Genomic DNA, 23,251 nt, shown 5'->3' with positions numbered 1-23,251 from the left:
AGATGACAGCAGAAGGGGCAATGTAGATAAGCTGTACAGTAACTGCAACAACACGACCTGATAGAGCAGATGGTCATCTCATTTTAGCCTCTAACATGGCTTATTGCCCCTAGCAATACATACCTAAAAGTACTCTGCTGAGGAGGAGGGGATTATGTAGCAGAGGGAGAGAGAGCAGTTATATTCTGAACATAATAGAACAGTGCTACATATCAGCTCTGACAGCCCCTTCATGTGCCAGCTTTGCACTTGGGCAGACTGCATGCAGGTGGCTGCTGGCATCTTCTCTCTGATGAAAAGCTGAAGGAATTTTTTCAGTCAGAATCCTCCAACCTGTGGGCAGCTCACTGCTCCCAGGGCTATAACACGCAGGGCAGTTGGGAATCAAAATCGTGCGCACCAGTGGAGGAAGCATAGGTTTTAAAGCAAGCCAACTTTGGCTTTGAAATGGGAAAGGTAAAGATAGAGGTTGCTGTGGATGAGAGTAGAAGGTGCTGATTCATATGCAGGAATGGTCACTGAAGGAAGACCACTGAGTTCACCAAAAACCCCATTTACCCAGCAGTAAAGAACATAACAGCCCTCTGAAAAAAGAAGGAAAGACTCTGCTCAAGGCTAACAGAATAAACAATTCTTATCAAAACACACTCTCCTAATGCAGTCCACTAAGCTGGTTCCCAAATCCCAACTGTATCACCATAGAATCACAGAATTACAGAATCAGAGGTGTTGGAAGGGACCTCTGAAGATCATCTAGTCTAAATCCTTGCTAAAGAGGGGCTCCTCTACAGTAAGCTTGTGCCCAGATCCCTGTGAGTGCCTTGTCATAACCTGGGGATTCCCCAGCTATTTAGGTAAGTCTCTGTCTAGCACAGGGAGCTCCCTAATCTTCCTTCCCTTCTCTTATCCCCCAAAACACAATGAGAAGAGCCATGATGAAGTAGCAGTACAGTTATGTTACAACAGGAGCTAGTCACAAATTCTGCACTGGAAAATATCCTGAGTTTGAAAGGCCAGATATCTACAAGCTTCATGCTGAAAACGTTCACTTATTTAATAAATATTGTTTCAATGGCACGTGTTTACTTTTTTTTCTTTCTTTTCTTTTTTAATTAAAGAGCAAGGAGTGTCTATTTCTTTCCCTTTCTTAGAATCAAAGCAGGACAGTCCGCCTATCCCTCATATAAATAAACACTTGCAGACACATAAGTGTTTTTAGGTCCTAAATTGACCAAAGCATGATACATACTAACATCAGTTATTTGTAACTGACATTCAAAAAACCACTCTTTCCTGAGGAGCTAACAGAAGTTGTTCAGATCTGAAATCCAGTGGCTACAAAAGCAGCGAGCAGCCTTGGGCTCCAGAGGAAGGAGTCAAGGAAATGCTCTGCTTCTGCCAGAACAAAAACCACCACACTGCTTTACACCTGCAAGAAGTCCCAGACTTGAAGAACAGGAAATAGCTGCTTCCAGCCCATACAAATCCTCAAGATTTGGGAATGCAAATGTCACCAGTAGGCCTTGCATGGCTGCCATTACCCAGCACTTTTATCAGCAGCTTTGCTCATGATCCCTGTACTCTGGAAGCTCCCCCTGGCTGCACTGGGGCAGTGCAGCACACCATACACAGCACACCTACACTTTGTGGTACTAGCAATCTCTTCCACGGCCACGACAAATACCTTCCCACATTTAGTGTCTAGGAGCTCAAGTAAGTATCTGGAATTTCAAACAAGATGCTCTCAAGTGAGGTCATAAATGGTAATGAAGTTGTATCTCAGTCTTTCTCTCTCTTTTAACCTCCTGCTTTTCCATGAAGAACATTTCCTTCAGAACCCATGGAATTAAGAGTACACCCCATAAAGTAAAATGCATTCCTGAGTAGTCCCATAGGCTAATCCGTGGGCTGCATGTGCCATGTGGCAGGACCTTGAGGGCTGAAGTGTCCTATGTCTCATCATGGTTAACTTACTGAGATAGGGCACAGTGAGGACATTTCTGTACCTCTGTGATTTAAATGAGCAACAGCTTGCATGTTGCTATTTTTCCATAGAGCTCTAGGTAGAGAATCTTCTAGGAAAAAAAAAAAAGACAACGTTTTGAAGCTCTTTTCCTCCTCTGAGAATGTTTGGGCAATATACACCAGGTTAGCGGACAACTTTTGCATTGCCACCTATAGTAAAGAACTCACTGAGCAAGGGCAGCTTTGTCTTTAAAGAAGTAGTGGTGTTGCAAACCAACAAACCCATGATTCCCATGGACTTACTTTCAGACAGCACTTCTCTTTCCAACACCAGTGTCAGATGCCCCGGGCTGGGAGCAGATACATCAGCAGTGTGAGGGAAGGCAGGTATGAGTGGTGACCATTTGCCAGCACTCCCAATGTCTCCCCAGCAACATGAGCCTACTCAGGCAGTGGGTGCCAAAGCAGCTGGATGAGGGGCTGGGAATTACTTCTGACAGAGCAACAGGAGAGAGATTTCCTTCTACAGCCAGGGGATGTGGTAGCTGCAGACACACAGGAAGGAAGGGCAAGAGAGCAGTTTCCTTGTCAGGTGGTTCAGCTGCATTTTGCAAGCAAAAAGCCTGAGTGCAAGTCTGCAATCCTATCCCCTGAATTCAGGGTAGTAGTGTGCATATTCAGGGCCCAGCAAAAAAATGAAACAGAAAACTGTTGGGTTTCAGTTCACATTTTGGTGGTGGTTCATGTTTTATTCATCGTAGTGAAAGGGTGAACGCTCCTTGTGAATGAAGAAATCCCCTTTCTTTCGGTGCAGCTTACAGAAAATTAGTCAGCAGCAGAACAGCACTACTGACTGCAGGAGAACTTCAGCCACCAGCTTTCCAGTTCTCCAGAAACTTGAGTCCTTCAGCCATTTTTTACCTTTTATATCACAGGACTAGTCAAGCAAAAGGTTGATTTGATTATTCTGCTTTAATTAGAAAATGCACTCAGACAAAAGGCATAATTATACCTGGTACATATGTACACATTTCTCTCAATTATAATGCCAAGATCAAAATGTGGTCCAGTACTGCTTCAAACCAACTGTTTCCCTCTGGCAAGAATACTGCAATATGCACGACTCCATCACAACAATGCTTGAACTGCTCCTTGTGCTGTGAACACAGAACTGTATTTTATCATATATGTGTGCACCCCTTAGAGTGGACAGTGTGAGGGATAAGAAATACAAGAGAGGCAAAAGTGGAACCTTGGGGTACTTGGAGCCCCAAACCCACCAATCCCATTCCCCACCCTCCTCAAAAAGCAGCACAGGGCCCCTCTCTCCTTCTTGCTGCAGACTTAGGACAAGGTGGATAAATCACAAGTTTTTTTATTGCTGGTGAACTCAAAACAGGCAACTTTAATCTACCAAGGAAGATACACATACAAACAAATGGTTAGGCCTTGTGCGTTTTTTTTTCTCCTTCATACTGTGTCTCTACCTCCTCAGTCCAGCTCCTGAGCTCATGCTGAGCTGCCACAAAGACCCCAGTAACGTGCTCTGGTTAATTCTCCTGTAAGATGTTGTAAGAAGCATCACGTATTAAAAAAAAACAGAGATTTTGCAAAAGAGACAAAGCCACATTGCTTAGCAAGAAGTCCAGCTAACCCTGCTGTGTTAGGTACATGGTATTACAGCAACCCCTGCGATAACATGTGTTGTCCAGGGAATTATTTGAAATTATTTAAAAATTTGTTGGGTCCCTTCCTGTTTCTGGTGTGCAAACTGCAAGTAAAGTGCACTTCTGGGTGTAAGTTACAAGTCTCTAAGGATGCAATATCTAGGTGGTACACATCAGACATCACTGGAAAGCAAACCAGAGCAGTGGTTACAATGGCATAGGCAATAAGAATAATAGAATAAGATGTATGCCGCTGGAAAACCCCTCCATAGTCTGAGCACCTCAATATTACATCGCTTTGCAAGAACCGTGCCATTCAGTAGGAGCTTCTGCAGTCACGACACATGGCTGTGTATCAAGTTAACTCTCTGAACTCTTCCTCCCTTAGTCCCACCTGAAGCTGTTATGGAGTCACCAAATGATGCTGCTAACTCCTAACATTTTTAACAGCTTTGTAGCAGCTAAGGAGAAAGCGGGAATCCTATGCTTCTATGAAGCTGAGTATTTCAGATGGTGCAGGGGGATAAGAGGCAGCGTTACACCACAGCCATGCTGTGCTGCGAGAGGACAGCTTGGCTCTGGGTACTGCATGACCCTGACAGAACTAGGGCCAAAGCGGTGACATCACAGAATGGCTTATGTTGGAAGGGACCTTACAGATCATCTAGTTTCTACTTCCTGACATGGGCAGGGCTGCCACCCACCAGATCAGGCTTCCCAGGGCCCATCCAGCCTGGCCTTGAACACCTCCACATATAGGATGAGATCCCAGCTCTTATCTACACTTGGCAGCTCTAGTTCTAATTCAGAAGAGCTCATCTCTCTTTGTCTCCCTGCACTACATGAGGTGACTATTTTGCCTGGGTCCACACACGTGAGACCTTCAGGACTAACAAACAACATACTGCTTCTCTGGTTTCATAATACTGGTATCACAGCAAGTATATATATATCTGTTCAGTGTTTGCTCTTTTAATTTAATGATCTATAAAAAGGAAACCCTAAATACCCACCTAAACACTGAGTACTTCAAGAGACACTGCACACCCCAGGGCAGATGTGATTAACTCCTTGACGCCATTTGTTTGTGTCCATTGCCAGCAATGGATGTCATGTGAGAAGGGGCAAGGAGAGGAATAAAATAACTGTACTCTGTGCAACACAGAAAGGATTAACACTGGCTTCGTACGGGCAGAACCAGCCAATAAGTCCTTTCACAGGGCTAGGAGTGCTTCTCCCCTTGGGAGTGGATTCCCCAGGACATGAAGTGGGTTCACAGCTGAGCACTACACCTCAGACAGAGGAGCAGAACAGAAATAACCTGGCTACTTCCAATGCAAAAGTGGGACCCTACAACACACACGTGTTTGAAGCCAAATTCATCTCTGCTGCAGCTCTGTTGATTACAGTGAAGGAACATTCAAAGTTAATCTTCCCTGTGAGGCAATTACAGCAAACCCACCTGATAAAGCTGTCAGGAGCACAATACTTCTGACAAAAGGAAATTCCACTTGTGTGGCTAACTTGGACAGCCAAGGCTTACCAAAGCACATTATTTAACCTGTGGTTGCCAGTATCAGGCACCTTACCCCTGCTACAACTTTTCCCAGACTCCACAAGCGCTCCCAGGAGTTTTAACTTCAAAATGTCCCCATGCGAGAAGCTCCAAAATGAAGATACGGCACTCCCTGCTCCTACAGCTCTCCATTGTTGCTCTCATAGCAGAATCCAAAACCTCACTAAGACAATGAAGAGGTGCTCTTCAGGGAGAATTGTGTCTGTTTTTGGAAGTAATGTGTCTCTCTACATCAGACAGCATGGCATAGCTCTTGCTGTCTCCAGTTATTCTCATGGGAAAGGTTATTTAGAATAGAATTTGGAAAGGAAAATCAAATCCTCTTGAAACACTGAGGAGACCACTGGGCTGCCAGTGGTGATGGAAGGTGACCATCAGCACCCAGAGGACTGAATGTTGGGTACCATTTCAGCCACATGAAGATTTTGACCTCCAGTCAAGTACAATGGGTTGCAGCCAGATTAAGTCATCAACATCACCAGAAACAGAGGAATCCCTGCAAAGGAAGGCAGAAAACTCTTTTGGAGTGTACAAACTCTACAAGGTTCACATGGTTGGGATGAGAGCTGGAATCTACAGCAGCCCTTCAGACAAGTTCTGCTTTTGGAGGACAGGGGAGATGGGAAGACTTATGTTATTTCTTGTGCCTTTTGCCAAGATTCAGATTGCACACATTATGGTAAAATTCACTCAGCAAAAAAAGGCTTTTTTGTTAAAAAAAAAAAAAAGAAGGAAAAAAGGAAAAAAAAAGAAAAAAAAAATCTAGTATCAGGATTGGGATTTCAAAAAGTACAAGATCTGTATAAATTCAGCAAGATGTCCAGCACCAGGTTATGTTGTGGTGCAGCAGAGAACCTCGGGGTAGGCCAGTGGGACCTCAAGAGGGGAACACCATCTACCTCCCCAGAAGACTGCCAGCCTTCAGTTCTTATCCATAGCAGACAGATTTTCCTTGTTCCTGCAGCATCTCAGGTCCCACAGGAGGTATTGGTTGCAAGCAAGCACCTGAATATTGCCTAATGGAGTAAGCCAATCACTAACTTAGCTGGCGCGTCTATGACCATCCACTGATTACATTTTTCCTTTCTGAATGCTTTTCCACAGTAGCATTTTTTTCTTCCTTCTTCTTTCTCCACACAAAAGTGTACGCAAAATGACTGCTTTCATCAGTAATAAGTTAAAATCAGAAACGACCTAACTAACAGGTAACTGATATTGGTCCTTGGAGTCCAGAGAGTAAAATCCATAGAAAATCTATTGGCTCCATTTATTTATTTTTTTCCTGGTATATCCCATGCACACCCTCATTAGAAAAATGGGGTTTATGAATCTTATCATACAGCAAGGAGCAGTACCTCAAAGCCAGAGCTAACAGCCTGTGGTAGAGGTCTGGGCTCTCTCAGACTGTTAAGGGTGGCTCAAAGTCATGGTTCAATCTGTCTTCACGTGGCCATTGGCCAAGGCAATGGGGACAGTGGGAGCCCCTGGTTCGGCAGTCTCATCAAATCGCAAGCGCAGGGTGTTCCTGATTACCAGCTGTTCCATGATGAAAGAAGCACAAAACCATGGGATGGCATACTCCAGGGTGATCAGGCCCATGAAGTCAAAATCAAACTGGGAATAGTCCCATGGGCAGGCATTGAACTGTCGTAGGATGAGGCCAGTGGTGAACTCCCAGAGATATGTCCAAAGGGTATAAATGAAGCAGCGCACTAAAATGTGACACTTGTCTTTGAGATACAGATACATTTTCTCCACAATGAGGATGGAGGTGCCATAGATGAAGAGTGCCCACACACTGGTAACACCTGGGAACTTCCAGTTAAAGTTGACCACAAACTCCCAGGCAGCTGTGAACATCACCTCACAGAAATAGCCGTGAATGGCATAGAGGTACCATCGGGAAAAAGCGGTCAGAGGTTCTGCTGCAGCCATCCTTCTGCACACACCCTGGTAGGCACTCTGAAACAAAGACAGAGAGAGGAGTCAACGTGGAATTCAAGTCCTTACCACCTAGATCGCAACATGTACAGATCTGTAACATCCACAAGGGGAAAATTCTAATAAGAAAAGTGAACTTAAAATTGCACCATTTTTACTATGGCAAATCTAAGCCTTGGGGAAAGTGGCACCTTACCCAGGCTCTGAGTCTCAGAATGCATCTGGACTACTCTGTCTGAGGACTGTGATGCAGCTGGTATTGTACTTGCAGGAAGAAAGGAACTAGAAAGTTTCAAGATCTTTGCCAGGAGTGAGGCTACTGAAGAACTTACTGGATATAATCATCAGCAGAAAAATCCAGGAATCTCAGAAGGAGCACACATCACCTTTTTGCTCTTTTTGGGGAACAATACTGGTCTCTGTTTTTATTTCTGCCTCCAAAGAGAAGATTAGCTGAACACAGCACTGAAAATTTGAGCCCTTTCACCTGTCTCCTACAGTCTCCTTACCCAGAAATTGTACTGTAGTGAAAGACTGAAATTTGATGGGAGCTACAGAAAGGAAACCAGAAGAGAAAGTTCCAGAGGTTTTACACTTTCCCACATAGACCTTGTATCCATTCAGCTGAACTGTTATTTCTTCTTAATTCTTCCTGTTAAAAAACTCTGGCATCATATCTGACATTTAGAGAATCAACTCTTATGCTATCGAACTGCCCAGTACCAAGTCAAAAAGGACAAGAGAGCCATTGAAATCCATTCAGATTTGGCTTCAAGACAGCAAAGCACAAAGAATGAGAATAAAAAGAACAGCTGAGCATTGAGAGAGGTGGTTAGTCATGATAAATAGGAAATGAGAACAAACTCTATTTGTCTCTACAGGAAGAAACTTGGTGAAGAGGTTTCTGAAAGGGCATAATTTGCTTATCACTGAGCAGTTTAAACACAATTGGTTTTCACGCTTCTTTGTAGAGATTTGCAAGGTCCTAGGCATTGCTTTACTATGCTACGTTCACTGGCATAAGCTGATTAGGTACAGTTTTACTGAAGATAGACTTATGCTACAGGGTGAATTTGACATCTTTCGGATTTTAAAAACTTATTCTTTTAAGTAGAGTTTCTCCTGACTCTTCATCAGCCATTATTTAATTAACTTGCCCTGTGCTTATCAACTCCATGGCACAATGTGCTAAGTAAGGACTACGCTATGTCCTACGTGCAATTCCAAGTGCAGGTAGATTGTTCCTGCCATGCTTTGTAACCACTGCCTCTCTGGACAAAATATTAACACTAAGTGTGACTAAAACTCTGTCAGGAAATCATCAGGAAAATGGAAGTAGAATAATGAAAACGGAGGACACAAAGAGAATATTCACTGAAGAAGTACCTATAGGATGAGAGATGAACTGTGGTATGTTTCTCAGCTATGAAAATCAATGGCAAATATTGAAAGTGAAAAGGACAGAGCTGTATCCACAAATTCACTCCTCCCTTAAGTATTCACCAACAAACAACCACAGTCTTGACAACTTACGTGATATGGATGAACAAGGACTCTTTTCCTAACAGCACAATCTGTTTTACACATGGTACTAAACTGTCATCTAATGCTACAGATTTGGGTAACAGCACATTTTGAACTTGTGGGTGAAAGAGTTTGCAAAATATCTATTCCTGAAACTGAAATTTTTGGCTAATAGCTGAACTGAAACAAGGTTTGAGACAACATCTGCAATACAAATGAACCCACCTGTAACTACCACCACTGATGTATTACGAACCCTGGGTCTTTCACTGTAATTGCAGGAAGTGCCAAAGTGCTGACACTGTCTCAGAACTTCCCTTCAACTGCTAGGTACCAAGTCAGCACAAGCTTGATGGGAACTTCCTTCTCTTGGTGTCCTTGAAGGACAATCCTCACATACTGCCTTCTGATGAAAAGTATCTGTAGACAGGACAGATGTTGAACTGGGGCAGCCCAAACAAAATCTGGTTCCGTTGTGTAAGTCCTTCATCTGACACAGCTCTTCTCCTGTATAATATTTAATTCAAGATAACACTAAAAGTACATATTAAAACATAGAACTGAATGGATGACACCGAGAGGGAATATACAAAGCTACATCTCATCCCTGTAGAAGTTTGAGATTGTAGTGTCATGGTGACAAGTTGCTCGAGCATTTACAAAAGTAATTAACAATGCAACCATTCCCAAGTATCTTGTCTCCCAGCCATACCAGAGTGGTTGATGCTTGGCAGAAAATACAATGAAAGAAGGTTTTAAAAGGGAAATGTGGGAGAACAGTTTTGTCTTACTGGACAGCAATTAATGTCCATAGACAATGTTCAAAGTAGTTGCAAGCTGTTAGCGGCAGAAGCATCCAGACAGAGGGCCAAGACTGGATTTCAGACACTGACGCAGATTTATGAAAAGCTTGAAATAGATAATTGATCTTGGTGATATAAGACTTTTAATGGTTGACAGTAATACAGACCAAAAAGCTCTGAATATATGATAGTTGTTCAGTCCCCTGAGAAAAACAAATGGCATTCATCAGTGAGGTAGCTCCAGTGGGATGAGCAGCAGCTTCCAGAAAACCAGAAACACAGCTGCCATCTATGCAATTGTCTCAGCAGAGCGAGTCATGGAGACGGCACATTGACGGCAGCTCAAATGATGGAAATATCTTCCACTAGCAAATTATATTTCAAGCAGCTAGAGCAATGGTTCACTCAGAATGCAATTAGTAAGACTGAGCAAAAGCATTTCAGAAGCACTTTGTCTTTCTCAAGTAGGAACTTCTTTTCCAACTTGATGATAGAATTACAAGAAAAATGGAAGTTTATGGAAACCACACTCAGGCTTCAGAGAGATGTACTGCCTGTGCAGGTAACATAAAGGCCAAGAGCTCCTATGCCTACAACAAGGAAGGACAGATCGAGCAGGGGAAGACTGTGAATGGCTGTGATTCTCTACAGAAACCAAGTTCAGAAGATTATAAGTTCATAAGTTCATAAGGTTGGAAAGGACCTATAAGATCATCTAGTCCAACCATCCTCCTATCACCATCCCTACCCACTGAACTACTAAATCAAATCCCTTAGCACCTCATCTAAATGCTTCTTGAACAGCGCTAGGGATGGTGCCTCAACCACCTCCCTAGGCAGGCCATTCCAGTGCCTGACCACTCTTTCAGAGAAAAAATGTTTCCTCAGGTCTAATCTAAATCTTCCCCGGCGCAACTTGTGGCCATTCCCTCTCGTCCTGTCGTTATTTATCAGGGAGAAGAGGCCCACCCCCTCCTCACCACAACCCCCCTTCAGGAAGTGGTAGAGTGCAATAAGGTCTCCTCTGAGCCTCCTCTTCTCCAGACTAAACAATCCCAGCTCCCTCAGCCGCTCCTCATAAGACTTGTGCTCCAGACCCCTCACCAGTTTTGTTGCCCTTCTCTGAACACGCTCCAGGGCCTCAATGTCCTTCTTGTAGTGAGGGGCCCAAAACTGAACACAGTACTCGAGGTGCGGCCGTACCAGAGCTGAGTACAGGGGGATGATCACCTCCCTGCTCCTGCTGGCTACACTATTTCTAATACAGGCCAGGATGCCGTTGGCCTTCTTGGCCACCTGGGCACACTGCCGGCTCATGTTGAGCCGAGCATCAACCAACACCCCCAGGTCCTTTTCCTCTCTACATTCTTCAAGCCATTCTGCCCCAAGCCTATAGCATTGCATGGGGTTATTGTGGCCAAAGTGCAGGACCCGGCACTTGGTCTTATTGAACCTCATCCCATTGAGCTCAGCCCAGCTGTTCAGCCTATCCAAATCCCTCTGAAGGGCCTCCCTACCCTCAGGCAGTTTGACACATCCTCCCAACTTGGTGTCATCTGCAAACTTACTGAGGGTACACTCAATTCCCTCGTCTAGGTCATCAATAAAGATATTAAACAAGATGGGCCCCAAAACTGACCCTTGGGGGACACCACTCGTAACAGGACGCCAGCTGGACTTAACTCCATTAACTACTACCCTCTGGGCACGGCCCTCCAGCCAGTTCTCCACCCAGAGAAGAGTGAACCTGTCCACACCACGGGCTGCCGGTTTCCTTAGGAGAATACTGTGGGAGACCGTGTCAAAGGCCTTGCTGAAGTCCAGGTAGACTACATCAACAGCCTTTCCCTCATCTACCTGTCTGGTCACCCAGTCATAGAAGGAGATGAGGTTGGACAAGCATGACCTGCCCCTGGTGAACCCGTGCTGGCTGGGTCTGATCCCTTTATTGCCATGCACGTGTCGTGTGATTTCCCTCAAGATCATCTGTTCCATAACTTTCCCTGATACTGAGGTCAGGCTGACAGGCCTGTAGTTCCCCGGGTCTTCCTTACAGCCTTTCTTGTAGATGGGAGTCACATCGGCAAGCCTCCAATCTTGTGGGACCTCTCCAGATAACCAGGAATTCTGATAGATGGCAGAAAGTGGCTCAGCAATCACCTCTGCTAGCTCCCTCAGCACCCTTGGGTGGATCCCATCTGGCCCCATGGACTTGTGGCAGTTCAGATGGAGGAGATGATCTCTGACTGTCTCTGCTTGGATCACAGGGGGTGCATTATGCACCCCGTCCCGGACTTCCAGGTCAGGGCAAGTACCGTGTGGACAACTGTTCTGTCTATTAAAGACAGATGTGAAGAAGGCATTGAGAATCTCAGCCTTTTCCTTATCATCTGTGGTTACATTGCCTGCCTCGTTGAGTAAAGGAGGGAAATTTTCCTTAGTTTTTCTCCTGCTGTTAATATATTTGTAAAAGGGTTTCCTGTTCTCCTTTACAGCAGTAGCCAGTCTAAGTTCAAGCTGGGCTTTAGCATTTCTAATTTTCTGCCTGCAGATCTTGGCCAGTTCTCTGTAGTCACCCCAAGTAGCCTGACCCATCTTCCAGAGGACATAGACTCTCTTTTTCTCTCGGAGTCTCAACAAAAGATCCCAGTTCATCCACACTGGTCTTCTTCTCCTCCGGCTTGACTTACGGGACTCCGGGACTGCCTGCTCCTGTGCCTTTAAGATTTTCATCTTGAGGAGCATCCAGGTTTCCTGGACCCCTTTACCCCTCAGGAGCAAGTCCCAAGGGACCCTTGCAACAAGTGTCCTGAACAGGTCAAAGTCTGCCCTCCGGAAGTCCAAGGTAATAGTTTTGCTAGTCACCCTCTTGACGTCACCCAGAATAGCAAACTCCACCATTTCATGGTCACTCTGGCCAAGACAATCTCCAACCTTCACATCCCCTACCAGTCCTTCCCTGTTAGTGAAAAGTAGGTCTAGCAAGGCATCTCCCCTGGTAGGCTCTTGCACCAGCTGTGTCAGGAAGTAATCATCCACACATTCTAGAAATCTCAAGGACTGCTTCCTCTGCGCAGTATTGTATTTCCAGCATATATCAGGGAAGTTGAAGTCCCCCATGAGAACGAGTGCTGGCCATCGTGCAACATCTATGAGTTGTTTATAGAACACCTCGTCTATTTCTTCATCCTGACTAGGTGGTCTATAACAGACCCCCACCACGATGTCACTCCTAAAGACTATCCCCCTGATCCTTATCCATAGACACTCTACTTTGTCATTTCCAACCACTAGCTCTTCAACATCAAAACACTCTCTGATATAGAGAGCTATGCCACCACCCTTTCTTCCCTGTCTATCCCTTCTGAAGAGCTTGTAGCCATCAATCCCAGTATTCCAGTCATGGGAGAGGTCCCACCATGTTTCTGTAATAGCCACAAGGTCATAGTTAGCCTGCCTCACAATGGCTTCAAGCTCTTCTTGTTTATTGCCCATGCTGCGTGCATTGGTATAGATGCACTTCAGCTGAGATATCTGCCTCACCCCTTGCTCCAGCACAGCCTCCTTAGGCTCTTTACTGGTGAGCCCTGTTTTATCCCCTTCCCCCGTCACAGCTAGTTTAAAGCTCTCTCAATGAGTCCAGCTAGCTCCTGTGCTAGGATTCGTTTCCCCCTTTGGGATAGGTGCGTCCCATCAACAGATAACAGGCCAGGAGCTGAGTAAACTGTCCCATGGTCAAAAAACCCAGTGTCTATCTCTACACCAACCTCTCAGCCAATTATTCATCACCTGTGTTTTCCTAGCCCATTCTGTGTCCTTCACCGCCCCAGAAGGTATGGAAGCAAACACCACTTGTGCTCCCACCCCTTGAACTAATCGCCCTAGTCCCCTGAAATCTCTTTTCATAGTTTGCAGACTTCTCTGAGATATTTCATTGCAGTCTGCCTGAACTACGAGTAATGGGTAGTAGTCGGTGGGGCGTATCAAGTCCGGGAGTCTTCTAGTAATGTCCCTGATCCGAGCCCCAGGGAGACAGCACACTTCCCTGCAGTTTGGGTCTGGTCTGCAAATGCGGCCCTCAGTTCCCTTTAGAAGGGAGCCACCCACTACAATCACCTTCCTTTCTTTCTTAGTAGTAGCAGTCTCAATGCACGGAGGTGACTGCCTTGCCATTGGTGACCTCCTGCGGGAATCTTTCTGCACTTCACCCCTTATCACCTCTTCAACTTCCAGTGCTGCAAATCTATTGCTTAGGGGTATCTGGGGACACTGGGGAGGCAGAGGGGGAGATTGCCCACGGTACCGAGCAGGGTACCGAGCAGGGACTCTCTGCCAGCCCTCCCTATCCCTCAGATATCCCCCTTCTGCCCTACGGGGACAGGTCAGGGAGTCCACCACCAACTGTGGGGGATCTCCCTGGTGCCTTTCTCTCTGGCACTCTAGGGAGTTACTCCACCAGTCAATCTCCCGCTCACAGTCCCTGATGGCCCTCAGTCTCTCAACCTCCTCCTTCAATTCAACCACCATGTTAAGCAGATCTTCCACCTGCTCACACCTTGCACAGGAGAACTGCTTAGCACCCTCATCCAGCAGTAGCAGGCTCTGGCACTCCTTGCAACCAGAGACCTGTGTAGCCACACTTCTAGGCAGACCTTCTGTCTGGGTCGCCACAGCCTTCTTAAGGCAAGCCCTCTGTCTTGTAGAGACCATGGCACAAAAAAATAAAAACAAAGAAATGAAAAAATTGAAAGTAAATAAATAAATAATAGTTTATAATAATATATATATAGATATGAATTGTAATGTGATACTTCGCTGCCCTCCCTGAGCCCTACAGGGATATACCCCTTCAGCCCTATTCAGCTGAGGGGTGTGGGCGAGGGCGCTGAAACCCTGGCAACGCCTATGCCTCGTTAACGCTTCGTTAACCTCTCCCGAGAACAGCCGTTGGGACTGCCTGCTCTCACTCGGTTCCCGAGAGACTGGTACCTCCCGAAAACCCACCCTGTACCTCAATCAGCCACTGCAGCTCCGGCTGTGCCGACTTCAAAGCAGTTGATCACGAGGACTGAGCGGTACTTCCGGGTTCTGATCGTTTTAAATCCCCCGCCGTTTCCCTGGCAACGCCTACGCTACGTCAGCCTCTCGCGAGAGAGAGCTGCCGGGGTCTGCCGGGACTCGCTGCTCTCACTCGGTTCCCGAGAGACTGGAACCTCCCGAAAACCCACCCTGTACCTCAATCAGCCACTGCAGCTCCGGCTGAAAGAGCAGAATTAGAGCAGAATTCTGGTTTAGGGCTGTAAGAAAACAATACTGTAACAGCACTAAGATCACATTTCCACACTTCAGTGTATCAGCTGCAAAAGGGATATCCATTATTCCTTAGGGTGAGCAAGATAGAAATAAACATTATGCATTAGGCCACATAAGCAGAAAGGATATAAATATCAGTGCAAGACCCTTTGTGCAGGAAGAAGGCTTCCATACTCCCTTCCAGCTGTCCTTTATTTATTTTTTTTCCTCCTCTTTCTCCAAATGAGACAACTGTGAATAGACAACTCTGGAACAGTGGCGCCTGCCACTCCTTTATTATAAACCCTCTGCTTATGATATGCTCCTTACCCAAATAGCATTTGCATGAAAGTAATTGTTCTTAATAACCTTATAGTTGATTTTCATTGGGACATCTTGGAAGATACCGTGCTATTCATTAAGGCTGGGAGATTCAAATATGTGTGGCTTTTTGCTTTAACAAACAGTAGGTCAGATACAAGGATACGTTGATGAAAAGCAACATGCATTTTAGGGGCAATACCTTTTTAAGTGCATATCTCTTCCTCTTATTTTTTTCTTTCCCTCTGAGTAAGCACAAAATCAGAATGCCTGTACAACCAGGGGTACCATTAATGTGCTGCATCTATATCTGCACTGTTTTTGTATAAATCTCACACAGATCATTAGGAGTAAAGATTTACAGAACACTAGCGCTGGATTTGGCCCCAAGACATTAGTTCATTAGTGTTTAAAAGATTTATGCAATGAAGTCTCAGCAGTACTTATGCACTGAAGTCGTAACTCTGAGGAGATAGTCATCCTCCAGGTAACTGAGAACCTCAATTAATGGCGTCTCAAAAAGTAGAATTTCAGCTCCTCTAAAGTGTGGAACAGCTCCAGCAAATCGATTAATCAAGCACCATAATGAGTGCTAAAAGAGCGCCACAGACAGATGTCTCTGAACACAGACTTGATGCCCCTTCCTTACTCTTAGCACTTTCAGGATGGATCTGGAGCTCTGGGATTTTGGTCACTTTTGAATGCATTGATCTGCTTTTGCTCCTTCTTTGTCTGTACTTCAGGTCCACTGGGATATATGCTGTCTCCATTCTTCTGAGGTCTACTGTATGGTGAGGAAGAAAGCCCATTTTCTGCCTTTTTCACTTTTTTTTTTTTTTTTTTTTGTCTCTAGCTCCTTCTCCTTGCAAGGTACATCATCTTCTGGTTCCTTCACCCAGTGCATTCTATATACCTGCTGGCAGTCTCTGATCCCTGCCTATCTAATCTGTTCCAAAGAGAACTGGGATTCAGTAAAAGGAATGACGACAAAAGAAGATTAAGTGAATCCAATTACCACACTAAGCCAAAGGGATGGGGAAGCGTAGCTGTTACTGTTAATGCCTGCGTGGGATGCCCAGAAGGCACCGTTTCACAATGAGGAGAAAGATGGGGGTTTCTTGAGAGGAAGCTTTTCAAGGAACAAATAGAAAAAAAGAAGGCATTACCACTTTAAAAATTTTTCTGACAAATGTCATCTCCTGAATGGTAAAAAAAAAAAAAAAAAAGAGTTCAGAAAGCTAAGACTTGCCATGCCCTACATCATGCATAGTTACTGGAATGGACCTTTGCCCACAGCAACCACCCTAACCTGAGAACAAGCTAAGGCATCAGCTCTTCAATTCTAGTGACCAGACAAAAAGCTCCTTCAGAGTCAAGCAAGTAGCATTTTCACAAGGCAAATGTGTGAAAAATGGCTGAGATCACTCTCAGCATCTAAAAGTATTATTGCGGAGTCTGTCCAAATCTTTTGGGCAAAATTGTGTCCCTATATAGCTAGTTGCTAGAACACAGCCTCACCTGCCACCCTCCCAGGTGGAAAAGCTGCCCTGTGTCCTCAGAGCACGTGCTGGAACTACAGAAAAGAGTCCACCAAAGGCCTGAGGACCTCCAAAGCAGCCTCAGCACAGAGCAGACACATAAGCCAGGGCACAGCTGTAGGAATGGACAGAGCATCTATCAGCCTGTACCGTATCAGCCTGTACAGGCTTTAAATCTTAACAATAGCCCAAATTTACTTTATTCTCTGCAATGAGGGAGAACTGAGTTCCCAGAAATGATTTTTCCAAAGCTGTTGCAACAGCCTGTAACTTCAGGGCTGAGCATTGGTAGCTTTTGGTGGGCAGCTGTCTGCTCACTGCTTGGGGCCAGGGACATGCATTTCTAACTTTGTGCTCACACACAGTAGCAATCAAAATTCACAGCTGTTTTTGAAAGCTTGGGCTTAACGTGTTGCATTAGCTGACTGAAGCAAATCTGACATTCACGGAATATAATGCACATCATGGCTTACAAGGAAAAGCAATCCAAAACAGTGATGAATGGAGAGAGAGAACTTATCCTGAGAACATGCTGAGAATTTGCAAACCACAGTCAATATCATTTCCTCTGTTACTAAAGAGCCAACAAACACAAAGGAGAAAAAACATTAAGATCAAGGCGTGTCACCTAACTTCAATGATTTCTTAAGGAAATCTAAGACAGCTTTTCTTTTCAAGTTTTCTTTTTCATCTTCCTAGTAAATGCCCCTCTTGTTTTCTTCCCAAAGCAAAATGAAAAGCAAACACATCAGTCCTCTCCTGATGAACAATCTCACAATAATAAATATATCTGGTCAACCCAGAGATTGTTACCAGTCTTAAGAAACATGCACTTAGCCCAACTCTTCAGATCAATCTGCAGTTACAAGCCAGAATCAGAATGCAGCAGAAGGAAGCCAGGTTTGACAATTAGAATGACAAGAAATTCAAACTCACTTTGCATTAAAAATGAAGCTTGGCAGAAAAGAATCTTGTGATTAAGACACCAAAGTGTATGTATAATCCTTGCCTGCTAATACTGGGAGATAATCCAAGTCACCTAAAACTGAAGAAAAGCTCTGTGTGTAAAAAGAAAAAAACAACCCAAACATCAGAACTATAGGCAGATCCAGGAGAAACTAAATGCAGCATTTCAGAAGTCTTGTACTTCTTTTACTGGAGAATAAGAGAGCAGCCTCTAAAAATTCTTGCTTCACACACACACACCTGCAAAAAACTATTTTCTTCTCCTTGTATTACTTTTCTCCAGCACACAAGTGTTTATAAATCCCAACCATCCAAGTGGGTAACTGCACAGTGTAAGCGCCCACAGCAAGTAGATGTGGTCACCCTTCACATGAGAAGAACAGAACTGCTGCAAACCGTGAAGACATAGCATCTGAGCTTATGCTGAGATAGATTCAAGCCTCACAGACAGAAAGGGCTGCGTGGAGATGGATTAAATAGGATAGAGAATACTTTCAATTACCTGCAGAAATGGGACCCTAGACTGTCATCAAAAGGGGAAAGAGAAGAAAAATTTTTGAAGTCTGTTGATGGCAACTCTGCATCATTTTTTTTCCTCCTTAATTTTTCCTCCTTTAATATTCTGTGAAAACATATTTTCCTTCCTAATATCAAAATACCACTGAAATGTGAAGTAATGAGAACCTCAAAGTGCTGTCTGCCATTTGCCATGCTGCAAAGCCTCAAATTTCCTGTTAATATTCCTACAGGTGGAAACTTCACAGATTTCAGATTGCTAAATTGTTCTCAAGTTCATGCAGATCCTCAAAGGTAAAAAATATCTTGGGAAGGATGGCCAGAAGAAGATAAGTGTCAGAGTCCTACTCTGACATTTGTCCATGTCAGACAAAATCCTCAGGTAGGCACCTCTGCTTACAGCGGGGGAAGCCAGCTCCTTTGAAGCAACCTCCTGGGGAGTTTCTCCAACTGGCATCCGCCTTACCATTCACTTTACCATAAGGGTGAATCATGCCGTAACTGGCTTACAGAGTACAAAAATTGGTGTTCAAGAACCATGTGGATGTGGCACTGAGGGACACAGTCAGTGGATATGGTGGGGGTGGGATGATTGTTGGACTACGTGACCTCAGTAGCTTTCTCCAACTTTAATGATTCTATTCTATCTAGGTTATAGAATCATAGAATCGCAAGGTTGGAAAGGACCTACAGGATCATCTAGTCCAACTGTCCACCCATTACCACTGCTACCACAAGCTACTAAACCATATCTTGTAGCTCCTCATCCAGATGCCTCTTGAACACTGCCAGGGATGGCAACTCCACCACCTCCCTGGGCAGGTCATTCCAGTCCCTGATCACTCTCTGAGAGAAAATGTTTTTCCTTATATCCAATCTAATGTTACAACTACATATATACCATCTTCTCTTTTTATGCACTCAGCATTTTTTTTGTGAAGCATCAGATCAATCACAAACCTCAAATGTTCACTGGTTCATATTTCTTCTTAGATCAAACTCAACCACCTGATTATCTGCTCTCTGACTCAAGAAAGTGGCACCTTCCTACTGGGGAACCTCACTGAAGTAATCAACCTTCCAAGAAGTGATAGGCCAAGCACACATGGCCTTTTTCATATAAAAGAGTATCTCAACATTTGTGCTGTGTGGAATTGGCATTTGCCCACCTGCTTCTTTCTACTATTCAGAGAAGCCTCTTACCTCTTCAGGTATCAGTTTCTTAAATCAGCATTGGCCCTCAAGCTTTTACTGTCTCACTCTACAGCTTCCTCTTTTTCCAGTCAGTCACCTTATGACGTCACAATCCCAGAAATTCTTCCCAGTCCTAGTTCCAGGGAGAAATGTGTGCTCCCAGCTGCAGCTTCACGAACTCCAGTTTATGAGCTAGGTTGTTGGGTCAGAAGGATGCTCTGCTTCTCTTCTGCCTGCAGCTGGCCTCACTCTGATTCCTTTCCAGTTCTTTTTGAGCTTCTTGCTGCCCCACTCCCAAATTACAGACCTGAACTGTTCTCTCACGCTCTAATTGGGACTGGACCAAAGATCTCTTGATTTGATTAAAGCAAATCAACCCACTATGCTTGCACAATTTTTGAATCTACCTACAGATGTACAGATATATAAAAATGCCTGCAGCTTGCCAATCACTTATCACAGCTCCACAGGGAACGCCCAGTTCCATCCTTTGCACAGCCCATATGAAAGCAGATACATATAGTATTAGACCTAGATCTTCCTTTTAGATTTCCTTTTTGACTGCAGCACACCCAGATGGCCATGCTTTATTGAATGGTCTTCCTGATAAAACCAGTGAATGGATTCATCACTTAGGCAGCACAGAACTTTGAAGAATAGCCTATATTTATCAGTTGACATCAGTATAAGACTTCAGGCTCCTTGAAATAAGACACAAGACATGTCTGCATGTATGTGCACAGAGATGCTCTGGACACTGCTGTATGACAAGTCCAGGAATTCATCTTTCATAGATTTCATGATCTGGGTGGCCCAAATCATGAAATAATGCAACTCCTCTGCTTTCTAGATCTGGCTGTTAGTGGCTGTGATATGTGCTGAAAGCCTACTCATACTCATCCCTTATCCCAGATCTGATGTACACAGTCTTCAGAAGAATTCTAAACCATTTCTTGTGAATAGCACCTAACAAACATTTCCTTTGGAACTAGTGGAATCTAATTGTGTCATGTTAGTACCGCTTACTCGATAAACATCTGAGAAAGGAATTAAGCCTCCACCTTAGTAAGCCTCCACCCTACAACAGAAAATCCTTAAGAACCACTGACTCTAATCCTAAATTCAGCAAGGAGGTAAAAGTAATACTTACCTCTTCATTCCTATCAGTTGCCAGTCCACACAGAAAAAAAATTTCTGCTCTCAGCTGAAGAAAGATGGCACAGACACAAAAGGTCAACACACAAAGACAAAGGGATTTGAGTTCACATACACAGCTGCCACAATAAAAGGCAGAGCAATTTTCTTGCTTGAAACTGCTACCATATTCATGTTGTCCCCTTCAAGACCCAGGAGCCAAAGCATGGAAGGGGTGGGAAAGCTGGTTAGAAGTTGTAGATGTCCCATCCCTAGAAGTGATCAAGACCAGGTTAGATGGGGCCCTGAGCAATCTCATCTAGTGCCTGATCTAGTGTTTGGCAACCCTGCCCACAGCATGGAAGTTGGAAACAGATGATCTTTAAGGTCTCCTCCAACATAAGCCATTCAGTGACTCAGTGAACTAATGTGAAAAAAACTTCATGAGAACTTCACATTGAGAACAGAATCTGACTCTAAAGAGGACAGTTGGAAAGACTCAATTCAATTTGTCAAACTGAAGAAAACAAGGAAGAGTGCATACATAGAAGTAAAATTTTAAGTGTATTATAAGCAGAATCTTTGCAGGGGCCAGATGTTGGGAAAGTGAACTCACTCATTTCATAACCACTGCCCTCACCTACACAGATAATAATGAAGATCCATAGCTCTCCATAGCTGCTACAGTGACAAGATAAAACCTGCTTACATGTTCCACCCTACTTCTGACTACCAACCTCAAGTCAACAGCCTCCAAAACACCTTCCCTTGATATTAGACACAGTTTCAGAAAACTAAGTTCTGCTCCGCTCTGCAGGCAGGAGATTATTCTGTGCTTCTCTAGTTCAGCTGTCTGAAGAAGCTGCTGTATGCAGGAAGAAGAGAAAATGACTGGGTATAGCCAGACTACATGCACTGACCTCCTTCGGCCTTAAGAAACAGAGAAGTCAGTTGTTTAAAGCCCATCTCCACTAACCTGGCACTGCAGTGGGACATGGTTATTGTTTGACTAATGCCCAGCAGAAAGCTCAGCAGCAGGAGGGGCTTTTGTCTGTTATCTCCTGCAGCCTCCGCCCAGGGCTAGCAGCACACATCACCAACTCAAATTGCCAAGTGCCAGATCCTGCCTTACATCTGTCATTCCCAAACACCAACACTGAGGATGAAATGGAAGGAGAGAAAAAACACCATTCTAGTGTAGAATTTTGTTCAGACAGGTGAGTTCTTTGCATCCCAACTTGTGTCAGAATACTTCACAGTAAGATGGATTCCCCCCACAGGATATTACCAGGTATCAGCAAACTCAGGTAACAAAGGCCTATACAAACACACATGGACAAACAGTCTGTGCTTCAAACATCATACCACATCATCTTTCTTAATTCCCTGTTGGTGCAGTAGTACTGAGATTTAAAAACTAGAATCCTATTTATTTTGTTATTAGGGCTTCAAAAAGATGCTCCAAGACACAGAACTCTTATGTTTCCTTATATTTAAAATGACTGACAAAACTTCCTAATAATCCAGCTACAGACACTAATTAGCCAGGAGCCTTGGCCATGTTAGAAGATAGACCAGACACCAGTTGACTCTGGATTCATTTATTTGCCACTTTAAGATGTTCTTTCCAATGCAGATGACTGCTATTGATACATAACACAAAAAGCTCACATTCTCAGTCTCAGAATTTCTCAACAGTCCAGCCAGTACCTTTCACTAATACTGAACCTCCCTCACAAAAACACTTCAGTGGGCATACAGAGCCCTCCAGAACGCACAGAGACATGAGCATGGAGGATCAGTTGGTAGCCCAGTGTCTGCATGGTATTCAGCTCTGCAAAGTGCATGGCTTGTCTTCACTGCTGGGCTCTGCAGGCAAGATGCTTGATGCTTGTGCCAGAAAGGAACAGACCCACCACAGATCCAGACATGTTCACAGTAATTTTTTGATCTTATTACTTTGGTCAGATCAGAGACAGAAACTTGACACAATAAACAGCTGTAAGCCCAAACACAGCCTGAGTACCAGAATCTTACTGTTCCCCTCTACTATACCTCCACACCAATATCAGCTGACCCAGTCAAACATATTGCCACTCCTTACGTAACCCTGTTGCACTTGATCTCTGAATAGAAAATACCTCATCCAGTTCCCAAGAGTAGTTATTCTGGAAGTTTCACAAAGCCTAATGGCCAAATCCTGTGATGTACAGGATGCTATCTGCTGCAAGATGAAAAGAGATGCTCCCTACCAGCCTGTGCCCCACAGAGACATTTACATTCCACACACATGCGTAAGAGGAAGTGGTCAGATCACTGCTTCCCACCCATAGATTTCAAGTCTCTCTTAATACCTCACATAATTAGTTTCTCTCAATAATCAAGCTTGTCCCTTAATTTCAGTGATGTTGCCAGAGGAAGCTTATTGTACTCTGCACCTGATAGGAAGGACTAAGTTTCCCCATGGGGCCTGGGGAGCACAACCAGCACAAAAAATAAACACTGTGGCCACACCACAGTGCAACAGGAGGGCAGAACAGAGGCAAGCTGCCACTCTGAGGCCCACAGGGCAGTAGAGGCCTTGTCAATGAACAACAGCTCACCTGACTTCATTCTATCCTGTTGTAACCTAATGCTTATCCAACCACTGTGTAATTGTCGTTTTGTGTTCAGACAGAAAAGCCTTGGTCAGAGGTGACAGAAGTATTCTGCCCAGCTGGCAACCCATCACTGGCTCCAGAACAGAGATTTTCCAGAGCCAGACTATTTTCTGTTTGGGGCTTTCTGCTCAGCTCTTTGTGTGGAGTGCCCTTA

General features: G+C 44.4%; 1 protein-coding gene across 5 annotated transcripts in view; it reads right to left on the bottom strand.

Annotated features, from left to right (window-relative positions):
• Positions 1 to 5,009: 5,009 nt before the first annotated feature.
• The window catches only part of TMEM229B (transmembrane protein 229B), a 34,965-nt gene continuing 16,723 nt past the window's right edge, over positions 5,010 to 23,251 (bottom strand). For all 5 annotated transcript variants that reach the window (XM_065754492.1, XM_065754476.1, XM_065754486.1 and 2 more), the window contains one exon: positions 5,010 to 7,170. In XM_065754492.1, the coding sequence (XP_065610564.1) occupies positions 6,640 to 7,143 (504 nt within the window). In that variant the 5' untranslated portion in view covers positions 7,144 to 7,170 and the 3' untranslated portion in view covers positions 5,010 to 6,639. The remainder of the gene's footprint in view (positions 7,171 to 23,251) is intronic.

This window comes from Cyrtonyx montezumae, unplaced genomic scaffold (assembly GCF_038088225.1).
Source record: "Cyrtonyx montezumae isolate F1298 unplaced genomic scaffold, pur_monq_1.0 scaffold_10, whole genome shotgun sequence".
NCBI lineage: Eukaryota > Metazoa > Chordata > Aves > Galliformes > Odontophoridae > Cyrtonyx > Cyrtonyx montezumae.
The sequence above is the reverse complement of the archived record's forward strand: the minus strand, read 5'-3'. Positions and strand labels throughout refer to the sequence as shown.